Source organism: Lissotriton helveticus, chromosome 7, assembly GCF_964261635.1.
Source record: "Lissotriton helveticus chromosome 7, aLisHel1.1, whole genome shotgun sequence".
NCBI lineage: Eukaryota > Metazoa > Chordata > Amphibia > Caudata > Salamandridae > Lissotriton > Lissotriton helveticus.
The window spans coordinates 1,078,206,962-1,078,226,580 of NC_136068.1; the positions used below are offsets into that span (position 1 = coordinate 1,078,206,962).

At 43.7% G+C, this 19,619-nt stretch overlaps 1 protein-coding gene across 2 annotated transcripts in view; it reads left to right on the forward strand.

Moving 5' to 3' along the window:
- Window positions 1-19,619, forward strand: part of RNF213 (ring finger protein 213) — a 2,973,532-nt gene that overhangs the window by 1,503,679 nt on the left and 1,450,234 nt on the right. For both annotated transcript variants that reach the window (XM_078654076.1, XM_078654077.1), the window contains exon 20: window positions 11,458-11,623. In XM_078654076.1, coding sequence (XP_078510202.1) covers window positions 11,458-11,623 — 166 coding nt within the window. The remainder of the gene's footprint in view (window positions 1-11,457; window positions 11,624-19,619) is intronic.

Sequence of the window (19,619 nt, forward strand, 5' to 3'; positions counted from 1 at the left end):
CGTTCTCCGCGCGTCAGGAAGGCGGGGCAGCGCCAGCGGGGTCCGCTCTGTGCTGGCCTCTTCGGCAAGTCTCGCTGCTCCGATCTCGTCACCACCGCGTGTGTTTACTTAAGGCAATATCGGTAATATTTATACCTGTAAGGTGCCGAGATTGACGTAAGGATGGACATAGATACGTCAATAAGGATGTCATACGAACTAGTCGTTAGCACATTCTTTACTGAAGTTCTTGGTGAAATCAAAACAATGGCCGCAGGGATTTTCCCAGGTTGTCATAGGTTTGATTTGTTTTGAGAACTCCGTATGCCTTATCAGGGGCTGAAGGAATATTGCTTGCCTAATTAGATGGCAAGCGTTATGACCTAATCAGATAACGCGTTCCTGTGCCGTGGTGTGGCTTAATCAGATAACGGTTTTTCCATCATGGGATGGCTGCTAGTTAATTGTTAACCAGAACAGGGTCAGGAATAGGGGGATCGATACAGAACCTATAGGAATACATCACACCCACTCCACGCAGACTTTGTCCATGTTTACAAATCTAGGCATATTAAATATACAGTGACGTATGTGTATACCGTACCACCCCAAAATACATCCATATGCATTTTGAAATTATGTAATATACGAGAAAAATATAATCATATGCACTATATGCACATAAGCAGTAGAGGAATGCTAATTAATCACGCATATGTATACATCAATATTAATAAGATATGAAAATGACACATGAAATGGCTCTTAATACAGAAGAAAAAGTGCGAGACCATTTCATCACAAAATAAAATATCCATGAACATGCCAGAGGGCAGCTAATGTCTCTAAAGTTCCTAAAATAGAAATTTAGTTCTCTAAGAATAGTTTCTACTTTAAGCAGAAGATAAGTGTCCCTAAAAACTATAAAAATATTTTGGGGATTTGTGAAAAAATCTGCTGTCCGTAGACTGGAGAAAAATTGTTCACGTTACTTTATCATTAAAGTTGAAGACCAAATTCACGGTGGTTGGAACGCCGCGTGCTAGCTTGCTCAAAAGTCATTATTTCTGCTCTGGTGAGAACATCATATCATTTAGACTGTCGAAAAAGCTGTCAACAGCTTCCTGTGAAAGTTCCACTAACTCGTAAAAAGTGGTCACCATGCATTCATGAGCATGATTGCCTCCATTGATGTTTTGATCAGCATAGCTGACAGAAGGTCGTACCTGATCGATGCTGCTTTCATCTTGAACCTCACTACCCCTCAATCGTAGTGGTGAAGTTTCCACGAATGCCGTCATCAGGATTGGTAGCCGCTGGGGACAGCACAATGCATGAGCCGTGACCGGACCCAACAAAGTTTCTGCATCCATTGGCGCATCCGATTGTAGCGTCAGACAGGTGTCCAACACGCATTCTTCTCCGCATAGCAAGCACCTTAATACAGGTAAAACACATCTTTGCCACATTGGTCGAAATGAAAGAAACCAAGTCATGTTCAGGTCTCTAAGCCAGGATAGTCCAAGGATCTTAGATATCCGGTCCCGGTATCCAATGGCTAGGATTGTTTCTTCCCTTGTCGCAGGTGTTTTGTCTGTGACACGGTCTGCCACAGCGAAATAACAGGATCAAAAATAGGATTCCTGCCACTAGTCCCAAAAGGAGAGGAAGTCCACCAAAGATGGAATGGACGAAGTCCGGAAAAATACCCAGAATGGCTTTAAATGGTGTTAAAGCCCCCGAAAACACTGTCTTAAATACATTTGAGACTCCACTGGTATCAGAAATATTTAAGATTTCGTTCAGGATTTCTGCGAAATATATGGGGGAATTAGTTGATAACAATGAATGAATCTCTGCCGTTGTCCTTGCAACTTGGAGATCATACGTTTCTTTTGATGACGTGAGCCTGGTCGGCGTCTGAAGGAGCACTGTTTTCATTCTGCTTAAAGTATCAATTCGAATAGAAGCAATTTTCAAGTTCGGCCATAACCTTGCCTCCCTGTCTGGCATTGCGCTGGGGAACAATACTTGTTCACAGCACATGACCTTCGCAGTCGTAGTTACGAGATAAGGTACTCCGGGCACCAAACTACAACATCTGCGGTCTACAATGTAACTCCCGTTCGATAGTCTCCTAAAGAATGGTTCTATTTGTGTTGCAGGTATGCCTAGCTGGTGGCATGAAAGGTTATTTGAGGACCCTTCACAGGCTCCGTGTAAACTAATTCCATTACACAGAAGTGTACCGCTTAGTGACATCGCACAATTATTGCTACTAAGAAACACTTTCTGGCCTTTATTACTGACACATGCATGTGAATAGTGCAAGTTTCATGTTGACTTAATGTACCCTTTACCCAATTTTTCGTACATGCCAGCCTGTATATATTTTTGGCAGTATTGAAACCTGAAAGTAGATATTGGAATATTAATTATCCCATGTATTATCCATTCACTGACAGGTCGTTCTGACATTGTCACTGGTAATCTCTCGAGTTTCTCAATGCTCAGGATTGTATAATCAGCACCCTTCTGTGCCATACTGATTTGTTTATCAGTAAGGTTAAAGATATTGAATAGTGACGTTGTGTTGATTAAACGCCAAGGCACATAGCCTGAACGCAGATTTTGTAACGTCCAGCCAAGCTGTACAATAGAACGCAATTGGGACTGACCGTGTTGTAACAACAGTAAGTCTTGCGATATTATGTCGATTGCTGAAGACACAATGCTGTCCAAAGAGTATATTCTGGAGGACAGAGTCATTAACCCATTGTCCACTACAGAAAGTGATTTTTCCAAATTAATACGGTCAATTTCCCGTATTCTCTCTGATGTTTCAATTTGAGTTATTTTCCAGGCTTCGTTATAAGCTGCATATACAGAGGCTGCTATGAAGCGTTTCTGACGCTGTTTGCGCGGTCCCATAATGAAATCACGCAAGTCAGCACCATCAGTAAGTAAAGTTAGGTGTTGCTTAATTTCTGCCAGTGTGGATGTTTGTAGCCATTGAAGGCAGAGCTTGCCCACACTGTACGTGGTAATTATCCCTGGGTGTTGTCTTTGGGAATATCTAGGGTCTGGCCTGGTCAATGTGAACCCCTGTATTTTGTTCAGGAATCTGTCTTGACAGTTATTAGTATCTGTGGGCCAGATCAACCACTGTTTCCAATCAGGATGTGTTCTGTTTTGGCTTAATATATGGTTTACGTCTATCTCCTCATCTATAGAGCTATTACTTTTCATTGTTGGCTTTGGAATAGACGGTTTGTTTAAGTCTTTGATTTTGGCTAGGCCAAGACAGGTAGTTTGTTGAACAGTGTCATTCAAAAATATAATTTGTTCTGGGATCATGCAGGCTCTAAACAATGATTCTATACCTTGTACTTGCCATTCTTTTGTACCCCAAACACTTTTTACTTCAACACTTTTGTCCCAATAATCAAAACCAAATGTACTCATTTGCTCAAAAAATGAGTCTGAATATATCAATTTGGTGTTTGTAAGCATGGTCTTCGTACCTGTCTTATTTGACAATTTGAAATAAAATGTTTCTGCATTACTTGTGTTGAACCCTGAAAAATATGAATATTTGTCATAAAAAGTTCTTGAGCTACCTTTTGGAGGGGTTGCACAGTGTTCCCATTGATTATAATTTAAAACATTTCTAGGTTGTGCAGATTTATGCAGATAATGGTTACCAAAGTGATTATAGCAGAACATCTTATCATAATTAGACGAACCCTGCAAATAATCATGTTTTGTAAATTTAGCAGACATTACTAGGTCAGACATCATATCATTAATACTTTCAAAGTCCCAATCATCAGCAAATGAGCTTGGTTTTACAAAGTCACTCAATGAGATCTTGATTTGATGTGGATATTTCAGGATTTCAACCGGACCATAGATTTCATAATCAGTATTGTCCCATGCTACCCCACCGGGCATAGGATTGGCTGTGAAGTTGACTGAAGAAAGTTCTCTTTTCTCGACGTGTGAAGATGTGTGTGGTTTGAGGACCAAGTTGATTTTCTGGCTTGCTGTGTCCATTTTAGCATATTTTCCCTCAATGAAATGTCCCAAACATAGTACCATGATGAGCCAAAGTATGAGGATAAGTGCACCTAAGGCCACCCAGAATTCAATCCATGGAGAAATCAGATAGGTTTCTTTCAGATGTTGAAAAAGTTCCGTAGCTTTATCTTTAAAGGTTTTTGTTGATGTCTGTTTCTTTGATTCACTCAGATCTTCAGATGAATCATCGAAGTTGATGAAGTAGCCGGATGCCGTTCTGTCTATTGTTCCAATTGCTTCAGGATTACTGTTTGCTTTATTAGTGTGTTTCGTTGCAGTAGCATAGTCATTTGTTAATTCATTGTAGATTGGTGTGTCTTTGCTAAATGTTTTTATTTGGGTTTTTAGAGGTTTAAGTTCCATAGCATTGTTGCATAGTCCTTGTTGTTGTTCTGTAGGCATTTCAAATGTGAGTAGCCTCTTAGATTGAACCTCTGTGTTTGTAGCAAATCTTGGTGTTCTACTACTTATCGGGAGTCCACTTGGCCTACTGTTTGTTATCGGCCACATGATTGTGGTTTTACCAGGTCGATTGATACAACTCTGTTCTCCTTTTTACCAGCAAGGGGCGGTAGTACTACTGATCTTGTCCCGTTGATAGACAAGACAGGAACTGCTTTTCTGTAAGAAGGCCCAAATTCCTTCTTTACCGCGATCTTTTCTCTGACTAGATCCCCGACTTTTTGGAATCCAGATAGGTCTTGCTGGGACAGGTGGTTTTTCTTCAGTGGTCGTTGGCTGTTGTTTCAACTTTATGTTGCTCAGGTCTTTCCTTGTTTCATTTAAGTCCTGCAAAATAGCCAAACGATCTTTGATATCAAAGCTTTTTTCTTTAACCACTGAAGTCTGACTGTCAAGATCTAAGACCATCATTCTAGTCCCAAACAATAATTCGTACGGACTGAATCCCCTCAGAGAATTTCTTGGCAGGTTGTTTAGACTATGTTGGACACTTATTAGATGTTTGACCCACCCAGCTCCCGAACCTAATACCTTCGCTGTTATAGATTACTTTATGCCTTTGGTTTTTACTTTACACCATCCCGTTCCCTCAGGTAGGAAGTGAGAAGAGTCCCGCTATGCTATGCTCATTTGACCATGTTTTTCACACGCTTTAGGGCAAGAGGAAAAACATTAGCCAAACGTAGCATGCTTCTAGCGTATATGCCATTATAGACTCGCAAATCTTTTTATAACAGTTCAGACGTCAGCCGAGTGCTGGGGATCTACATTACAAGTGGAAACTAGTCTTTATATGTTAATTAGACGCATTAATTTTTATTGTTGATCCATTCTGGAGTGAAACGCCATGGTAATATACCGTTTCTCTCGCCACTGCGTTCTCTGTTGCAGTCAGGGCATTTCTTTACAAAAATGTGATGCTGCAGGCTCATGCCTGGCCACCAGTATTTTGATTGTAATTCTTCCAGAGAATCTTCTAGTTTGAGGTGTCTGAGACCCTCACCCATATGTGCGTCTGCTATTAACAAGCCTCTCCTGTCCGTGTTTGGAATTACTCTGTCCCCCACTCCAGGGATTCGAGCAAAAGGAATGGAGTTTGCATCGATCATGTATGTATATTTGAGTGGATAGTTGATCGGTAGCGCTGAGCAGTCGCCTTTTGATGACGTTTTCACCGCCAGCACTGTTTCACCGTCAATGTATTTTACTGCACACTTTTTTCTAACTACGGAAGCCGATTCAGTTGCTACCGTTGTGGCCTTCTCAGCCAATGAATTCCCTGCAACGTGAACGCCATCACGCTGATGACTCAGTGAGTGTATCACGTGAGTCTTTGGTAGTTCTTTCTGTAAAAGAACTATTTGTTTCCAAAGCACTTTTTGCTTTATTGTTGCACCTGTGTCATCTTTGTAACCGTTTTGAATCCAATTCTGCAAATCGTTGTTATATGATTTGACGCAGTAATATGAATCGGACACTATAAGTGTCGGGAATTCGCGATCTGCATTATCTAGCGCCATTTTCAATGCTATTATTTCAGTTTGTTCTTCTGAATTAGTTTCTACTGAATGTGTTTTTATTAGCAGAGGTCTCAGTTTCCCTCCGTGCCACACTTCTTTTGTGATTTCACATGTGGGGTTATATGCTTGTTCTCCCCACCCTGGTGGTTGAGCATGGCCGTCTGTATAGATTACACAGGCGTACTGTCGTAAGGGCCGAATGTCGATTGGCAGAGGGTATGTCATTTCATATTCTAGATATTTTAATTCTTTTAATTCTGGATCAAAGTAGTATTTTACTCTGTCCGTTGTAATTGAATTCACCCATTGTATCCATTCTGGATTCAACGCTGTTGTTGGTAAATTACATGGGGTTGTTAATGCCTCAAAGGCTGATTCCGCTGTTCTGACTGTGATACGTCTACCGTCAGCGTTGTCTTTTTCTCTTGCTATAGCCGTTTGAACTGCATGAACAATGTTTTCTTTAATACTGAAACTCTTTTCAGCTTCTGTGTACAAGTGTGATTTATATGCAATTGGTACCTTTTCTCCCTCATTAGAGGTCAGGTATGTGAATCCGCATCTTCCTGGGATGACTCGAATCACAAGATTGCGTGTATTGTCACGTGTTTCTAATTTTGTTTTAATTAACATGTCTGTTTGTAAGGATCTCAAAATTTCTGTGTGTATTTGAGTCCAATTGATTCTTTTAAAATCTGGTTTTATTAGATCATAAAGGGGTTTTACCCTTTCTGCGTAATTTGCAATGTATGTTCTTCCGAAATTTAGGAAGCCTAGAATTGATTGTAGGTTTTTTAGTGTTCTAGGTGCTTGGAGTACAGCACATTTCTCTAGGAAATTGTCAGCCAGGCTTTTGCCTTCACTTGATAATTCATATCCTAAAAACAGGACTGTTAGATGGGCAATTCTAGACTTTTTAAAGTTGAATTTGTAACCCTCTGCTGCGAACCCAAGTATTATGGTGTTCACTCTCTTCAAGTGAGTATCTAAGTCATCATCTGTTAGGTAAATGTCGTCGACATAAGATAATGCCTCGTCATCATATGTTTGTAGTATTTCTGTTACTCTCGCTGAGAATAATCCTGGGCTGTTCTTGTGCCCCTGTGGTAAACGGCAGAAACTTTTTTGCGAGCCATTTACCGAGAACGCAGTCAAATATCTGCTCTCTGGTGCTATATTTTGACAAAAGAATCCATTAGAGATGTCTAATGTTGTTTTGTATTTTTTGCGCACTATATTGTTCATTAGTGCAGCACTATGCGAGTTTTGCACTGCAAAAGTTTTGCAACATGAGTTAAGGTGTCTGTAATCCAAAACTAGACGATATGAGTTGTCTGGTTTGGAGACAGGAAACAAAGGGTTGTTCATTTGTGAGGTGCAAGTTTCAATCACCCCCTGGTATTCAAGTTGATCTAGGATCTCTTTTACCTGTTTTTTAGCTTCTTGCTTAATTGGGTACTGCCTTTGTGCAGTAGGTTGTGATTTTAACTGGATTTTATGAGGAGGAGAGTCCTTATCCCATCCTACATGATTTTTATATAAAGCAGGAGCTAGAGCTACTGCCCACTTTCTTGCAAGTGTATATTTTTTATGAATTGGAATATGATTTGAGAAGGCAGGCATAATTATTTCTTCTCCATGAGGGCACTCCCTGACAAACTCGGGTGGCCAGTCTCGTTCAGCTAGAAGGATGTCATAGCCCTGGGAGAGATTATCCCAAAATAGTCCCCTTATTTTTCTAGTCTTATCCCCCTCTATACGTAATGTTATTTCATATATTTTGTGAGGTTTGCTAACTGTGGTGTCTGCAGTTTCCACTTGAATATAATCATTCGTGTCCACTGTCTCCAGATGATTCATAAGGACTTTGCGAGCTATGCTCACTTCTGCTGCGCTGTCTAGCATTGTCTGAGCCCATTCTCCGTTTTTCAGTTGTGTCCTCAGTATTCTCGGCATTATTGATTACTTTAATGCTGGCTACCTTCTTTTTTGGAGATTGTAATTTTTTATTTGGATGAGCAGGTTCCTTGTCTTTGGACTTGATGTGCTCTTCCCTGTGTTCTGATCGTCCTCTTCTTTCCGATTTCTGCGAGGAAGTCTGAAAAGATTGAGAGGGACGTGTATCATTATCTTGATATCTATCAGGTTTCTTTATATTATTCCTATTTCTAAGGTTGTATTTTTTCACAGAGGGCTCCCTTTGGGGAGACTTGCGTCCTTGGTCAGGAGATCTTTCTCTCCGCCGAGGAGACCTTCCTCTGGTCTGGAATCTTTTTTCTTTAGGATAGGATTGTTTATTTCCTTCCCAGCTCTTTTTTTGTGTTGTTAAATTATTTTTAATAAATATTTTTTCAGGACTTTCAATCAGTTGTGGTTTCACCGGTATTCCACCCAGACTATCTCTTCCTAGTTCTTCATAGGATTTTTCTATGATTCTGGCAATTTCAGCTGGTTGGTCTGCTATATCTGTTTCTTTTAACCTTTGGCGGATCGCCACGTTTGCTGCTTCTCCCTTTATGTTGGCTAGTAATATAGCCGAGACCTGCTTGAAGTCTTTCAGTAATTTCATACCAAGAGTTAAAGCGGGTTCTGGACCATATTCATCTTGAATTTGTTTTAGCACATCTGGTATTACTGACATGGATGGTACACCATGTGTTTTTGTGTAGATGGAAGCAAAGACTGTACCCCAAGTGTCACAGTCCTCTATGTGTGGTGCGATTCCCATTGGAAGACAGATAGTCAGAATCCTGTGTTTCTCAAGAGGAGTGGTGTCTGGAAACACCGCCTCTATTTGAGTGATTTTTTGTGCTAGCCAGAAAGGTATTTGTTCCCGTTTTGCGGGTACTTTACCTAGACAGGACTGTATGTTCTGTGGAGTAATTTTATTTGTGTTCCCCTGATGAGGGGTCAGCTGTGGAATTTTGATTGCTGGTTGGATTGTTGAAGTCCGCATTACATATTGGACTAATTGTCTATGTAATTTTATTAATTGTTTTAGTTGTACTAAAAGAGCTGCTGCAGACATCCCGTCGATGTCTGGATGTGGTGTGTATCCGGCTAGGACCGGCCACGTTGCTCCTGGTCTACCTAGTGGACCGAGCCTGGTGATGTGATTATTATGTTTTAGGGCGCCATTAAACAAGAGCAAGTGCTCTTGGAATTTGAGTGGTACTTCCACCTCCTCGAAAGGAATGTACTCTTCAGGAGGTTCCTCTGTTTTGTAATAGTGGAAGACCTTTGTTACAGCATTAGCTGCTGGAAAGTTTATCCATGAATAGAATACCTCTGTCTGCCGATATTCGTGTGCCTCTATTACGAATATGACTGTGCCACCTCTAGGTGTCAGTCCATTTTCTATAAGTTTTAAAGTTACAGATTTCCTTTTGTTGACCGGGATGAGTATTATATCCGGGTCTGCTTCTTGCATAGTATTATCAGCTGCTTCTAGTTCAGCTGCTATTCTAGCTGTCTCTCTTTCTTCTTCACTGTCTACCATTTTACCGACAGGAAGGTTATTCCGTTTATTTGCAGATCAGGTTTCTTATGGAAACAAAGATTAGATGCACAATATTTTGGAACAGTGTATCCTTCAACGTTGACTAAACCAAGAACCATACATAGGAGTCTCCTCCTGCGAGGTTTGGCGGATATGACCTTTCACCCACTCCAGACGTCTTTGGAGTATTATGGGGAAAAAAGGGTTCTGTGTGAAAAAGCACGACTGAGTTACTCTAATGTCTTGCGTTCGTTTTATCGCCTTTCCAAACGTTTGGGCGCCATGTAGTGTAGTTCCTATTATCCCAATAGGCTCTGCGCATTGGAATAATACCTTCAATAGTATAGACCTAGGACGGAGGTTAACTAGGTCTTCTACTGATGATATTAGACTTAAAGTTTTGGGTTTGCCAGCTAGCTCAGAGTTCACTAGAAACTTTCTCGAATAGGCAAGGAGGAGTTTAACCTCCCTGGATAGACAAGAAGGGATTTAGTTTCTGACAACCATAGAACATGACAACTTTGCTCTCCCCTAATCAAGAGTGTATCTCTAGAGTCGTGTGAAAACAAAAGACAACTTATTTTACTCAGTCAGTTCAGTGCATTCTTAGTTTCACCAGATTGTAGAGAAAAGGAAGAGACAGGCGTGTTCAATAAAAGATGTTATTTATTGATCAGTCTCTTTTCTCGTACAAGAGAAATGAATCGATATTATTGCAATACTTATGGTTAAGTAAAGTGCATACAATAAAAGCAGAAGTATAAAATAATACTGTAAAAACATTGATATGGTTTCTAAGCCATATGGTTGTTTAAAATGGATAAAATAGATACATACATATATACATTTGACTAATCGTACTCAACTGGTGCTTCTAACTACGCCTACCCCAGTGTACCTGACCTAAGCCTAATACGTGGGCGGGAGTAGATAAGTAGCAGTTTAAGTTAAGTTTGTTTTGCCAAGTGACTGACTCAAGAATTCTCTGTAAGGGGTTATTCAGTTCTGTACCTGAGATCTAGAATGGTTGAGGGCTGGTATCTCTCGTCTTTGGTCTCGATATTCCAGGCTGCCTGCAGGGGCTGCTTGGAAGCGCCGGAGCTGTATTTCTCGGCAGGAGATAGCAGCGTCTCGTTCTCAGCGCGTCAGGAAGGCGGGGCAGCGCCAGCGGGGTCCACTCTGTGCTGGCCTCTTCGGCAAGTCTCGCTGCTCCGATCTCGTCACCACCGCGTGTGTTTACTTAAGGCAATATCGGTAATATTTATACCTGTAAGGTGCCGAGATTGACGTAAGGATGGACATAGATACGTCAATAAGGATGTCATACGAACTAGTCGTTAGCACATTCTTTACTGAAGTTCTTGGTGAAATCAAAACAATGGCCGCAGGGATTTTCCCAGGTTGTCATAGGTTTGATTTGTTTTGAGAACTCCGTATGCCTTATCAGGGGCTGAAGGAATATTGCTTGCCTAATTAGATGGCAAGCGTTATGACCTAATCAGATAACGCGTTCCTGTGCCGTGGTGTGGCTTAATCAGATAACGGTTTTTGCATCATGGGATGGCTGCTAGTTAATTGTTAACCAGAACAGGGTCAGGAATAGGGGGATCGATACAGAACCTATAGGAATACATCACAATACCTTGAAGATTAATATGGATAAAACAGCTTAGAGCGGCATCAAGAAGCCAACCCGAGCACTGCTTTCTGCACTGGAAATAAAGCTTTGAAGTTGTCAGCTCCTTAATTGATGTAGAGCTAATGCAAGGACTTCGCTTTAAACCAAATATCAGGCAGACACAAATTAGATTAGCTGTTACTGTGCTCCACAGCCCTCGGATTAGGCTGCACTTTTTGAAAACCTAAATAAACTTCTGGTGATTTGTCTTTCACTACTTCTAAAATCTTCTTTTGCAGGCTGATGACTTTGAGGATGCAGAAGAGCAGACAATTTCTTGCATAAGCCCTCAGCTTATGAAGACCAGACAAGTCCTGGCAGAGATCACAGAAAAACGCAGAGCATGTTTGGAAGTGGTCACACAAAAGAAGGACTTCACAACCTGGGTGAAGGAAGCACTAGAAGGTAAAACATCCTGTCTCCCTGTCTTTTTGTACGTGGTTTAATATAAATATATATTTGTATGTGCATACATATATATATATATTGTATATATCATGCTGGAGAAAACCAAGGATAAAGTGGCGTTATAGTTAAGTATGTTAATAACATCTTAGCTTACGTTAAGAAAACCCTACACGTTGATAATATACAAATAGAGAGGCTAACACAAACACAACCAATTAATGACTGTAGTGCATTCGAGAAGCCTGTAAATAGATAGTCGCAGGTCCTGGTTTTTGTGTTAATTCCTTTGCTTTATTATTTTTCTTTTTTCTTTTTCTCTCAGAAATAACGCAGCCAACGCGTTTCACTGTAAAAAAAAAAAGGCTTCATCAGGGCAGCAAACATGAAAAGAACACATACGTATAAAACCTGATCGACTTATCATTAGTATCACATATACTCCTATCTACCACACCTGCCATATATAAAAAAACACACCACTCAAGACATTTATGAAAAAACTGTCCCATTATCAAATCCCATTACAGAACACACATGTGAATCTCTATTATCCAAAGGCAATGCCCTTTGATGGAGTTGGCAGTTTCAACAAGCCAATACATTTAGATAAGAAAGTGAGTTTCATAACATCCAGTGATAGTCAATCATGAACAAAAATGCAAACGTATGAGCAATTCCACATAAAATAAGCACCAACATAAACAAGACAAATACCAAATGTATAAAGGACATGCGAACCCCAAAGTAAGAGACACCAAAAGACAGGATTCAGACAAGTAGAAAGAAATATTGAAAAGTATTCCAAAAAGTGAGTATAGTTTAAACAAACATAAGAAAATGTGTGATTAAGCGTGCCCAGCCTCTTAGATGTAAAGGTTCAAGTGCACTTTAAAAACTGGGCAAAAACACGTACCTCATGCTATAACGAGTGTCCCATGCAAGCACACCTGTGCCTTACTTCATACCTTGCTCAATCCAAGTAGATAAAAGAGAGCCCGGGGGCGTGGCTTGGACGGCAATGGGAAGAGTTGCCTAAGTCCAGAGCTCCGCTACACCCAGGGATAAAAGCGAAGCAATAGCGCGACTCCAGCGAGCAAAACGCAGCTCCAACCAGCTCGGACGAAATCGGAACTGCTGGAGAGCAGAAGGGTCTAACCCACATCAAGCAACAGGAACAGCAGGGCTGATAAAGTGGAATTCTAAGAAGCTGACCCCAGGAGAAAAGAGGAGATCAAAATGGCGGCGGCAGTCTGAGGTGACGAGAAAACGATTCGGCGTGAACACAAAAGTAGCGAAGATCACGGCGACTTTGAAAAGCCACTATGGGGTCAGTGCTAGACACCCCCCACCCCGGGTGGCAAACCCCACAACCGAGGCGCCGCGAAGAGCCTTACCGGTATCGATACCGCAGCAGCGATCAGAAACCGAAACCGAAGGGATCTTGGGGCAGACCAGACGAGTAAGAGCTTAAAAATAACAGCGGAGTGCTATACAGAAGCCTGCGCACTCCAGAAAGCGAAGCATGAGCAGCGCACTTCAAACAAAAAAGGAAAATAGGAAACAAGTCACCGTGCTAGGAGATGTCCCAGAGGAGAGAGCAAAACCGAAAACAAAATAAGGGCGCCACCATCTTGAACAGACCCACCCGGGAGAGCACAATAACTAAAGTGTTAGCTAACGTAACGTAACAAAGGTGTCCTATAGAATCACGCATAAGATTGAGCAATGAAGGCAACAAACGAGAAGTGCCAGTTCGTAACCACAGCAGCGGCCAGAAATTGCAACCAAAAAGGAACATTGCGGTGCAGCCATCATGGGGAGGGCAAGCAAAGAAAGTGATTAACATTAACTGCCGGGAACAAGAGTACAAAGAAGCAGCCTGCGCTAGCCTAACGAGAGGTACTACCGGCGCGATCATACATGAAGGAAAACAGAAGGAACGGCACTCTTAGCGCTCGACGGAGACCCAGGAGAAAAGGGAGAAACTGAAAGCAAGATAAGGGCACTGCCATCTTGATCAGACCAGTGCGAACGATAACAATAAATAAGGTGCTCGCAAACGAACCGCAACAAAGACGTCCATTAGAGCCAGCACTAGCGCAGAACTCCCGGGCAAAGAAAGCAACATACCAATCAGAGGAGCACATAGACCAGCCACCCCGCAGACAAAACGAAGAATAAGGCAACGCAGGCGGCAGTGACCCCCCACTGCGATAACAGAGGAGAACACGCCGCGCACACACGAGGGAAAAAGCAGCAGAAAGTCGGACTCATGGAGCGACCCACCAACACCCAGCTCGACCCGACAACACCGAGCGGCAGATACCGCAGACGAAGGAATAGAGGAGATAAAAAGCTAGCCCCACTGTCCAACAAGACAAAAATGATCAGACTGCATCAGGCTAAACCACTCTTGACCGCGCCAACAAAGAAGTCCTGTCTAGGACGAGTACACAAACAAAGGGGTCATTGCACCCTGAAAGAAGGACGTACAAAGGTTGTCATTGTAAATAAGGAACTCCAAGCTGAATCTACCACATCCGAGAACATATACAAGAACGTATAGGCAGAAGTACAACGAGCCACAAAACGATCCCCCAAGAGAACAAACACTCCAACCAGCACCACAAGACAGTGGCAAGAGATTCGAATTCCTAAGAGCAAAGAGGGGCCTGATAAAAATGGCCGGCAATAAAGGGAAACTAGCCCAACAGCCGAAAAAAACAAAGCCTGAAGTCATCTCGGAATCCCCTATAAAACAAAAATCGGACATCAGCAGTACGTTGGACAGCATACTCAAAAAATTGGCTGAAGTCCATGACCTGGCAAAAACTACAAAAAAGACCACTGACGCAATCCAACTAGAACTAGCGGCGGTCAGAGCAGATATGCTTACATCGAATGGCAGGCTATCTGAAGTCGAAAAGAGAGTCAGTGACATAGAAGACAGGTCACAGCTCACAGAAAATGCGATCGGCAACATTTCTAAGTCAACCACTGAACTCCGTAAACAAGCAGCCGAGTTCGAAGACCGAAACAGGAAAGGTAATATAAGAATTCTGGGAGTGCCAGAAGGGGAGGAAGACCAAGCCGGCTCGTGTGTGTCACTCGTACAGACCCTCATTCCTAAACTGACGAATCTCAAATTCAAAAACCCCTTCGAGCTAGACAAAGCTTACAGAGTCCCGGCCTTCAGACAAACCAACAGATCAAGCCCAAGACGATAATATGCAAACCAATTCGCTCACACCAAACGGACGCCATCTTTGGGGTGGCAAGGAAGAACCATGACCTGCTGTGGAATGGACACAATCATCCTCACACAGGACTACTCGAAGTCCATTGTAGACACCAGGAAAGGTTTTCTGGCCCTAAGGGACAAGCTAAGGAAGGAGAACATCACCTTTAACTTCTCCAGCCCGACCAGATTCAGAATAAACAACAAAGGAGTCATGCAACACTTCGAAGCCCCAGCGGAACTGTCCCGATACCTAATGGGTCCAGCGGCACAGGTAATGGAGACGACCACCTGGTCAAGCAAGAGGAGCGCCTCACTGGACCTCTTGACGGACTAGGCAAGTCCCACAAGAAGCTCATCGAGATCATTTCAGATCGTAACCAAAAGCAAAGAACTGGGCCCACACTACCCACAAGGAATAAAAGGCTACGACCACCACAAGACCTCTAGAAACTAACAGATAGGTAAATCTACCTCAGAAGCTTCCCAAGACTGCAATCTTTGCACAACAGAATCTACCTCATGGAAAGCCCGCTGTAAATACAGTATGGCAAAGACTCAGACACCAGACCACAGAGAAGAAAAGGCTGACATGATCAGCCATAAGACTGCATATATCCTTTAACTTCTATGCTAGTATGTCATTGTAGAGATATAATGTAACGGACATAGCTATCCTTTAAGGCTGCAAGCTTTAGATAAGCATACCTCAACGGCGAGCTAGAATATCCCGGGGATGTAGCGGGGCGGGAGGGACCTTGCTGTCGCATGCCTAAAGTACGACGCAGTAGCAGGGGCGGAGAGGGTTGGGAGGGGCGGGAGGAGGAGAGGGAGGAGGGGGTTGTTCTCGTCTTTCCTGTTTGTCCAGTATGTCTCGTCCACATCTACGTCCATGTCCACTCCAAAACACCCAGTTAGACCGTCCAAGTCAAAGCAACCATCACAACCAACTACCCTGACTCACGCAGATAGACCACACTCACCCAGATATCGCAGTAACTATACCGATATAAAGCCTAGGACATGCCCAGCGACGTGTAAACCTAGACGCTGAACATCAATAATGCACTGCAAGCTGACCTAAAGATAGTCTCCCTCAACGTCACGGGTCTGAATCACCCGATTAAGAGATAGAAAGTACGAGACTACCTGGCCAAGACTAAAGGGGATATCATCCTACTACAAGAAACCAAACTATCCAAGGAAGACGCTAGCAAGCTTAGGTCGAGATGGATAGGTCAGGTAGCCTGCTCACCGGTGGTGGGCAAAAAACGGGGTGTCATCACCCTGAAAAATAGCAAATCCAAGATAACTATCGAGAAAGAACAGTATGACGAGGCTGGGAGACTACTGATCAAACAGCTGAAAAGAGGGGAAGAAACCATACTGGTAACAAACATCTACGCACCAAACACAGATGACACAACATACTGGGAGGGGGTAACGAGAGAACTAGAAGCTAACCAGCCGAACGACATGACTGCGTTAGCAGTTGACTTCAACCTAGCACTGGACCACACCCTAGACAGACAATAAAGGTCACAAGCCCGACCCCGCTTCCCACAACATTCTTAAGAACATATGCTACAGATTCAACCTGGAAGACCTATGGTGCCTACAACACCCGACACCAGAGATTACACCTTCTACTTCAACCCCCTGATATATGATGCTCACTAGTTCTAGTGATCACCTTGTATTAGTCCAAACAACCCTTATGGTGATTGGTTGTAAGTCAACCTTATAGACCAGCTATCCTAATGGTAGCGTGGACAAAGCAGTCTTAGGCTAAACTCTTTTGACATGTGAAGCCAGCTGTTTTACCACAATATAACCCCTTGAATACCAGATGAAAGGACACCACACAGGTTGTTATGAAAATAAACAGTATATTTATTAATAACAAACACCTCTGAACTCTTTGAGGTCAGAGGGCTAAGCACATGACAATCTCTTACGAAAAATACGACAAGTTGCACAAAATTACAATGGTGCCCTAGGGGCACGACAAACCATATACTAAGTAAGTGGAATGTGAAAGTCGATAGAAAGAATGGAGCTGTCCAGAGGCTGGAGGTTCGCTAGGACTACGCTATCTTCACCTTAGGTAAGTAATAGGAGGCCCACGGGACGCGTGTGCAGAGCGTGAACTCCCACGCGAGATGCGTAACAACGTCTATGGACAGTACAGTTCAAATTAAAGGCGAGTACGGACAATCCTGACTAGTTAGGACTAAAACGACTGTGGAACTGGACACTAGGACAGTTAAACTACCCTTTAGCACCGAAATGCTCTCGTTACCTCACCCACGGGCTGCGGGTGCATAGTTGTCAAAGTGCGTCGGGTTCTCGCGTTGAAGTCTATGGAGCCTGAAAGAAAAGATGCTGCAGGCATCCAGGAGGAAGATGTCCGGTGCGATCCAAGGGTGGATCGGTGAAGAAGAGGACCTGAAAGCAGAGGGGACAGTGTTCAAAGTCACTAGCCAGTGACTGGAGTGGAACCAGGCAGGAACCAGATGTCGCCGTTGCGATCAGGTGAAGAGTGGACGCTTGTCTCTGCATCCTCGTGGACCAGGAGGTGTCTTCGACGACCAGGATGGAGGCACGAGCTGTCCCACGCAGGCTCTCGCTGTCGGCGGTGTTGGATACGGATTCGGTGTCAACAGGCCTTGGCAAAGGCAACCCACGCTGTGAGTGGAAGCGGCGTCTGGAGTGGACCAGGAGGGTCCGAGGTGCTCCTCTTTTGGAAGGGAGCAAGGGCCAGTCTGGAGCAACCAGACCAGCAGTGAAGATTTCAAAGTTCGTCGTCTAGGAGGCCACTAGCCAGCCGGCAAGTGACCAGACAACGCGTCAAGCAGCAAACAAGCAGAAGGGCCCCACGCAGATCTCGTGGATGCTGGAGGGCTGGTCTTCGGTGCAGGAGCTGCTCGGGGCTGGAGCTTCTCAGTCCCCAAAGCACTTGGTCGAGTTTACCTCGGGAGTCGTGCTGGAAGCGAAGTGCGTGTTCGTTCAAGATGGCCAGTCCCACGTGTCTCGCACCCACGGATCTCAGCTGTGCTGCAGATGTAGGTAGAGGTCGGAGAGGTCTGGGAATCCGGGTCTCGTCGGGCTCTGAAGTCTGGATCCTCGAGGGAAGACGACAAAGTGAAGCCGCTGGACGCTTGATGGTGCCTGCTTGTGCAGGGTGGACACTCCTTGCCCACAAGGGAGATTCTTCAGTCTTCTGTGCAGCAGAATGTCGAAGTCCAGAGTTTCTTCTTGTAAAGTTGTTCAGGATAATCTAATTTGGAATGGGACCATCTCCTACCTTTATTCTCCTAAAGGGGGCTGCACTACTGACTAGGTCCCTCCCCTGGGTGGGACCAGGAAGGGGGGTGGCTACACCCCCTATCCTTTGTCCGGTTTCCCGCCAGAGCTGGGGCAGGGGTGCCCCAGCAACTGGTTTGAACTGGTGTATGCACAGGACACCTTGTGTGCCCCGGGCATGTCTCATTCCTTTCAGGCCTGTCCTACCCAATACACAAAATCCTGTCTGGGGTGGTGCTAGCACCTCCCAAGGCAGGAAACCCTTTGTCCAAGCCTCCCTTGCTGGAAGGACTCCCAGCAGCAGGAGGTCAGACTTGTGTCTGTGGTGGTGGCATCCATTTTGTGATGCCAAGGCTCAAGTTAACTTTAACCGGGGTTCACAGTTACATACATGTCGTGTCCCTCTAGAAGGGTGGAATGCTACCCCCTTCTCCAGAATTGGCGAGGGGGTAGTATTCCAATTCGTATGACACCTTACTCGACATGTTTTGATAATGTTATACCAAAGTTGGCATTTAACCGCGAGGATTATAATGCACTTAAGAGTATATGGTATAGCGTTATCATGGAACAGCTATTAGGACTTGGTTCCGCAAGCTGCAAACGGGCTCAGCTCATGCCAGAGCACCATCTCACATAATTCCAAGCACTCTGCCTTCAGCATCGATAAGGCCTGCCATAGGAGTGACAAAGAAATATGTGTCCATTTTAAGGTTAGATATAGGTATACTATATCTACAGCAAGGGGTGATTACACCACCTTGCCCCAGCTGTCGTGCAGCCAGTTGTGTCTGTTTAGATGGCCAGCCAGGGGTGGCATAATACATGCTTCAGCCCCTGGTAGGCCCTGGGTACACCTATGCCTTGGGTACAGGGACTGATAAGGTGGCCCAGTACCAATTGGTAAATGCACGTAACGTACATGGATGTCAATTTAGAGAGAGAACAGCTAGGCTGTGGGTCTGATTAGCAGGCCCACAGCCAGGGAAAGTCGTAAAGCAGTGAAGCAAAAAGCAAAAATCTGGGGTGACCATAGGATTGCAGACCCCACTCTCCTACACCCCATAACTCCTACAGTAGAATAGACTACATCCTCATCTCCGGCTCTCACACACACTTGATTGAACACACAGAAATTGCAGCAAGAACAATCTCTAACCACTCTTGCATTAGCTTACATCTAACAGGACGACACAACGAACACATTACCCGCAGATTCAATAACCTAACCATGGCAAAATAGGAGGACAAAAACAGAATTGAGAAAACCATTAAGGACTATATCGAGGAAAACGACACACCAGACATAGATCCAAAAAACCTGTGGGACGCCCTCAAGGCGACCATCAGGGGCATGCTAATAGAAATCAAGGCCAGAAGAGACAGAGAAACAAAGGCACAGCTAGACCAGCTAGAAAGTGCAATAAAAAAAACTAGAAATTAAACACA